General features: G+C 29.3%; 1 protein-coding gene across 1 annotated transcript; it reads left to right on the forward strand.

The window, feature by feature from the left end:
- The first annotated feature begins 1144 nt into the window (after window positions 1-1144).
- LOC111036955 (piggyBac transposable element-derived protein 4-like) lies at window positions 1145-2420 on the forward strand. Its single transcript, XM_022319277.1, has 3 exons — window positions 1145-1256; window positions 1387-1976; window positions 2146-2420. The coding sequence occupies exons 1-3, from the start codon at window positions 1145-1147 to the stop codon at window positions 2248-2250; spliced, it is 807 nt and encodes a 268-aa protein (XP_022174969.1). The 3' UTR covers window positions 2251-2420.
- The last annotated feature ends 5018 nt before the right edge of the window (window positions 2421-7438 follow it).

Genomic DNA, 7438 nt, shown 5'->3' on the forward strand with positions numbered 1-7438 from the left:
AATTAATCATTTCAAATTTATGGATATTATTATTTGTTAAAATTAACAACGCAAAACCAAGAAGAAAATAATGTATAATAATATACACTTCTTCAATATTGATTATGTTTAATACAATATATTATTATGCAAACAGTGGCAAACAGTGGAAAAAAAAATTTGGATGGACGATAATTTTTTACTTTTGTCATCCGTACTGGTATGAACAATATTATATTATATACATAACTACGTAATATATTTTATATATTATGTGTATAACATCGTTTGAGTGATAATTTTGACTAAAAAATCGACAACTCGTTCATAGGTCGAGTAAAATTTCTATAATGAGTATCTTCTATTACTATCACCTCAATATCATTATAACAATTTTTTTTTGCCTTCGATTAACGGTGAACAAATATACAATGTTTACATAAATTATTTACCTATAAATCTATTCATACTTATTTTCCCAAATGGTATTTTTTGAGGAATTAACACTAACCCAATTGGTAAATGTAACTATTTCTCTGATAGCCATTTAGGGTCCATTCACCCAAACATATTGGGTTTATTTATACATAATATTACTCAATCACCGTATCATCGCATAGCTCTTGCACATTTTGAGAACCACCGGTAATGAATAAGAAAACTTGCTATAACTTGGTAAGTTTTGATCAAAAAATTTTTTTTCTAATTTTAAAAACTTCAGAGTGTATAGATTTATCAATATTAGGTGATAAAATAATTAAATTAATTTATCAAATTTGGTCAGCACAGGACCGTTACATTCAATTTTAGCCTTCAGCAGTGAAAGGGTTAATACAATATATTATTATGCAAACAGTGGCAAACAGTGGAAAAAAAAATTTGGATGGACGATAATTTTTTACTTTTGTCATCCGTACTGGTATGAACAATATTATATTATATACATAACTACGTAATATATTTTATATATTATGTGTATAACATCGTTTGAGTGATAATTTTGACTAAAAAATCGACAACTCGTTCATAGGTCGAGTAAAATTTCTATAATGAGTATCTTCTATTACTATCACCTCAATATCATTATAACAATTTTTTTTTGCCTTCGATTAACGGTGAACAAATATACAATGTTTACATAAATTATTTACCTATAAATCTTATCATGAACTTTATTGTGTATACAGGAGCTACTGTATACAAAGATCCATTAGAAGACATACTTGGTAGATCTGGTGTTATCGTAAAAGATCTAATGAAGCCATATTTAAACAAAGGTTATTCATTATTCACAGATAATTTTTATACCTCACCACAATTATCTATGTATTTACATAAAAGAAAAACAAACACATGTGGTACTGTTAGAAAAAATCGTAAACTGATGCCAACTATTGAAATTTGAAGGTAAGCTAAAATTAGGTGAACGAGAAGCTCGGTGCACTGACAAACTTTTAGCGATTCATTGGAAGGACCGTCGTGACGTATACATGTTAACATCTATGAATACAAATGAAATGGTAGACACAAAAAAGATAGATAGGAAAACAGGAAAAAAATATCTTAAGCCAAAATGTGTAGTTAGTTACAACAAAAATATGGGTGCAATAGACAAGACAGATATGTTATTGAGTTCTACCGAATGTGTTAGGCGTACATTGAAATGGTACAAAAAACTATTTTTTCATATTATTGATATGAGTATGCTAAATGCATATTCAGCCTATAAAACAGTTACAGGTAAGCATATTTCATTAGCTGACTTTCAGCTAACTTTGATTAATGAAATATTACAAAAATACAAATCCAGTGTGAAAACAACTCCAAGTAAAGGTAAAAAAATAATAAGTACAGACAGCCGTTTAAGTGAAAGACATTTTCCAGATTTAATACCACAAACATCAAGTAAAAAACAAAGGAGAAAATGCTTTGTTTGCAGCCACAAGACTGAGGGGAAAAAAAGAACAGATACATTATATCAATGCAATGAGTGCAATGTAGGTTTATGTGTTGTACCATGTTTCAAAATATATCACACACAACAAACTTTTTAATATATACCTAATAATATATCAGTCACACATGTCAAAACAAAAAAAAAGTATTATGTATAATAAAAGTTATGTTTTAAAGTTAAAAATAAATTTTTTTTTTTTGTTATTGTAGTTTTTTCAATCATTAAATTTTATAGAATTTGGTTTATTTATACATAATATTACTCAATCACCGTATCATCGCATAGCTCTTGCACATTTTGAGAACCACCGGTAATGAATAAGAAAACTTGCTATAACTTGGTAAGTTTTGATCAAAAAATTTTTTTTCTAATTTTAAAAACTTCAGAGTGTATAGATTTATCAATATTAGGTGATAAAATAATTAAATTAATTTATCAAATTTGGTCAGCACAGGACCGTTACATTCAATTTTAGCCTTCAGCAGTGAAAGGGTTAATACAATATATTATTATGCAAACAGTGGCAAACAGTGGAAAAAAAAATTTGGATGGACGATAATTTTTTACTTTTGTCATCCGTACTGGTATGAACAATATTATATTATATACATAACTACGTAATATATTTTATATATTATGTGTATAACATCGTTTGAGTGATAATTTTGACTAAAAAATCGACAACTCGTTCATAGGTCGAGTAAAATTTCTATAATGAGTATCTTCTATTACTATCACCTCAATATCATTATAACAATTTTTTTTTGCCTTCGATTAACGGTGAACAAATATACAATGTTTACATAAATTATTTACCTATAAATCTATTCATACTTATTTTCCCAAATGGTATTTTTTGAGGAATTAACACTAACCCAATTGGTAAATGTAACTATTTCTCTGATAGCCATTTAGGGTCCATTCACCCAAACATACTACTCCCAATATTAAACCTATATGCAGTTGGTATGTATCCAATTCCAACATACTGTTCGAATACATTCGCTGGAATTCGGGCGTCAGTAGTTGTATTAATGCCATACGTGTATACATGCTTATTTAATAATATTATTATCGTCAATTGTCAAGGTGTTATGGAATAATATGCTGCATTGGGGTAGATTTTTAAATTCCACCCTTAACTACACTTATATCACTATCACTAAGAAATAAATTGTTTTACTCGGCTCTATTCGGAAACGCCATCACTTTTTATTCGTATTCCACTTGTTTAAAAAGAAAAAATGTAAAATATTGAAAGACACCTCTTGTTGAGAGTCAAATTAAATTGTATGTTTTTCAGTCAATAGTGCTCAGCTTGTCTCGACTGTTCCAGACTCTCGATTGTAATCTTTATTAAGATTTTTCTACAAGCAAGAGATGCGATTGTACTTAAATAATATATTTATATTCAATTACATTTACTATTGGAATCATTTAGTTATTTCACTTAACGGGTGAAAACTCAAGATTGTTGAGTGAAAACGTAACTCCATAATAAATTTAGATTGTTTTATTCGTTTAATTGTTCACCTTTTATTCCACCATCTGCCCATAAGCTAATCATCATCTATAATAGTGATGATTTTCCATCATATGGCCGTTTGTAACGTAATATACAGTGGATCGTTGGCATATGCACCTACAGATGTGTAAATGATTTAAGAATAAAGGCTAAGGGTATCGTGAGTGAAAATCGAATAAAAGAAATGGTCGAAGTGACTCCTGGAGAGGAATTTTCGCTTTAATCTTTTAACAAGAGTTAAGTGTGACCTGAGTTTAGTATGTGATGTTAAGGCGGACAGTAAAGGAGTATTTTGTTTGATAGAATTAAATTAAGAAAACACAAAGACATGGGAAAAACATTTAGAGTTAGTTGGTGTTACCTATCAGTATAGTCAATCACGCCAGACCAAATCAAAGGGTAAAAAAATGTTTAAGAATACTGCTGTACAGAATTGTAATATTTTTCTATGAACTAGATATTATTGTATCACCTTTCTTATGTAGTGTATATAAGGCCAATTATTTTGATCTGAATCCAGAGAGGCTGTGAGGTAGGTATATTATGTATTTTAAATTTCTCTAGGAAAGGTTTTATTTGAGCATGAAGTAACATGAGAAGAGGTGATAAAAGAATGCTATTAACTATTCTCAGTTTAGAAGTATGTTTGGCTACATATTTTTGAGAGAATAAAAAGGTTTAGAGACTAGTGTGTAAGCTTTCTCAAGGTCAATGATAGCCCACGAGTCATCTTTAAAGTGAAGAACAATTAGTTGTAGTAAGAACAACAATAAATGAGTTATAATTTATGTTATAAATTATAATAAATCAAAAAACTACAGAATTTTGCCATCAACAATTAACCGATCTCTACAATTTGCCACCACCCATGTCACTGCCCTCCTGCTTTTGCTCTTTAGTTTTACCTTCAGGTATGAACATTTTTCAATCAACATGGAATTATCGGTCATAAACTCATAAACGATGTACCCATACTAAAATAATATTTAAGATTAAAAGTATATATAAATATATATTAATTTTCTACTGGTGAACTAGTTAACATGTTTTTTGTATTCAAAATAGTTGTAATATCATTTTGATTCAAATGTAAATGGCCGATTTGCAGCCAATATTCTGTAATATTACATGCACTTTTTCTATAAAATGTAATCAAGTCAAGTTTAATTAATAAAAAACAAATTAGCCAAATTTATTGCCTTTTTTTTTTTATTATGGTATCGAGGAACCAAATTTATTGCCTAATGAAAAAATGCAAATCCGGGAAAATTGTTCTTAAATTATTTTTTCAATTAGTTTGCTATTCACCTTTATTTTTGTAAAACATAATTAAAAGTATATTTTGCAACAGATTATTGTAAATGGATTTATTTAATTTTAATTATGTGTGAATTATAAATTACGTTTACAAATGAATAATAACTGAAAACATATACGAACAAAAATAATTTATTAAATGCATATAAAAATAATATTTATTTATACACCTACTTTAACTTACACAGTATACAGTATACACAATACATACATTTTTATTTTATAAGACATAATGGTGATTTATTTAACATTAAATCAACGTTCAAAAAAAAAAAAATACTCACAAAAAATACTATAAAGTATATAAAACAATGAAACTATTTATATTTATGTTATAATAATAATGTTTATTATCTGCAAATCGGGCGCTTTTTTAGAAATTTAGCTCCCCCGCATTGGGCAGGTAGTAAAAATAGGTAATATAGTTGATTGAGCCCGGCATTTTTAGATTTCTAAAATAGGTATAGTAAATTGGGTGACACTCAAATTTTCTCCAAAATATAGATAGGTGACTTTTTTTCGCTCGAATTGCCTCCGGGTGTTTTCGGAGACAATTCAAGTATACCCAAATGGTCTATTCAAATTGCCTCCTATATAGCCTAGGTACCTAAATAAAATTATTAATTAATATATCGATAGGTGTACATATTGTACTATTGTTAATATGTCGATTTCCGTAGTATTGAAAAATATTATTTTGAAAAAAATGAAGTTTCAAAATCATAATATTTAAAGGTATAGGTAAATTAATTCAAACACCTCGAAAACTAATATAAGATATAACATAATAAAATTATTATTTACAAACTTAAGTTTTCGACTATATGTATAACATAATTATATTTCATTTATATTAATTTTATTTATTGATTATTGAAAAAAATTGATTTTTAAACGTCCTAAATTCATATAGCATCCCTCCTCCAATACAAATTCATCACGTTTCGCCGATGGTGTTCAGTGTTGGAGTACCTACTGTACAATATTATTATACTCTTTACTTATATGCAATAGGTACTCGTTCTTCCTGCTGGAAACTGCACACGACGACTTCACTAAAACTCAAATTTTAGAACACACAATATTAAGTCGACGCCTGCTAACTATTATAATTATAAAATACAGCGGGACTTAATTAAATGCGCAACCCGCTCGCGTACTCGCTGCATATGGTGCATTATAAATGCAGCTGCTCTCTCCACGTCAAAATTAGCTGGGTAAAAGTTAATAATAATTACGGAGTCCGTTTATTATTTAAGAACGAAAATACGCTTCATAATATACACGTGATATATACCTACAAGGAGTACGTCCTGCCTGCATTAATCGACAAGTCTCGTACGCGTGTGTAAACACGTCTACGAGAGTGATGGCGGCAAGACTGTTGTGTTGTACTGCGCAGGGTGAAGGGTTCAAAGTCTCTGAAAACTGTAAAAATATAATATAGCTTGAAGATTTTTTTTCGTTGGAATTTCATCGCTGATGTTTGTAAATTCGAATACACAATTATTGGTAGGTAGTCCTTTTATTCGATAGTTGAAATGTTTAAGGTTTAATATTAAATAAATTGGGACGGTGGTTAAACGGAAAATGGGGTTAGTATTGTTCAAATTTGTATTGTCATATTTTAAATTGCATTGTGTATTTTTTTTTTTTTTTTTGAGGTACCTATGGCAAAATTAAAATATTTGTCTATTGTTCATTTAGCCAACGTACACGTTACTGAGCCGTAGCATAAAAACCTGACCAAATACATGCCATATTTTTTAAAGATAAAACTTTGATATTGGCAAATATTCAAAGCGTTCTTCATTAAAGCTACCAAATATAGTACTATGCAGTATAAAGGCTAATAAAACTAATATTGTGAGTGTCGAAACAATGGATATTGTCAACAAGAGATACACAGCTATATGTATACACTACACAGTACACCATTTATGTACTTTAATGGAGTATTGATTGATGATTTTAATTTAGAAATTGAGTTTTACAAAATGAAAAAAGACACGGAGCATAGTAAAACATAACATCGTGGTAAACTACTGCAATGATGGCCAACTGGCAATGACGGTATACCTTTTATCCGGCCTGCGCTACTAATCTAATGGTAAATATTTAGTAAAAATCAACGGATTTCGAGAAAAAATTGACCCTTACCTATAATATATTTATTTATGGAAATATTACAGGGTGTGAGTGTGGTGCGTTTATTTTTTCAAATTTAAAAAAATAAATATATGCATACAACAATGTATACGAGTGTCGAGTAAGATACTGATAATTCAGTATTTTATTAAAATGAGTATCCGCTATATTATGGTATAGTCGGAAAGAGTATTTAGTGCATATTTTTGGATAGCAACCTTCTTGTTTTCTGCTTACTACGCGCGATGACTCGGTAGCACCCGAACAAGTGAATACTTAATGGTACTATAGAGATCAGCACAGGCCAGGCCATAAGAAAAACATTTCTGGTTGGAACTTCATACTTGGACCGGGTCGTGCAAAAATAAAACTTATATTGCACATTTCGCATTTACGTGTACTAACTAGAACTACAATATGTACAAGTACAATGACGAAACTGTGTGTTTTTTCCTCGGGAAACGGTTATCGTCGACTACAATTGAAAATTCGAGACGGTACTAATACTATGG

The sequence above is a fragment of the Myzus persicae genome, unplaced genomic scaffold, assembly GCF_001856785.1.
Source record: "Myzus persicae strain clone G006 unplaced genomic scaffold, MPER_G0061.0, whole genome shotgun sequence".
In the NCBI taxonomy this organism is placed as follows: Eukaryota; Metazoa; Arthropoda; class Insecta; order Hemiptera; family Aphididae; genus Myzus; species Myzus persicae.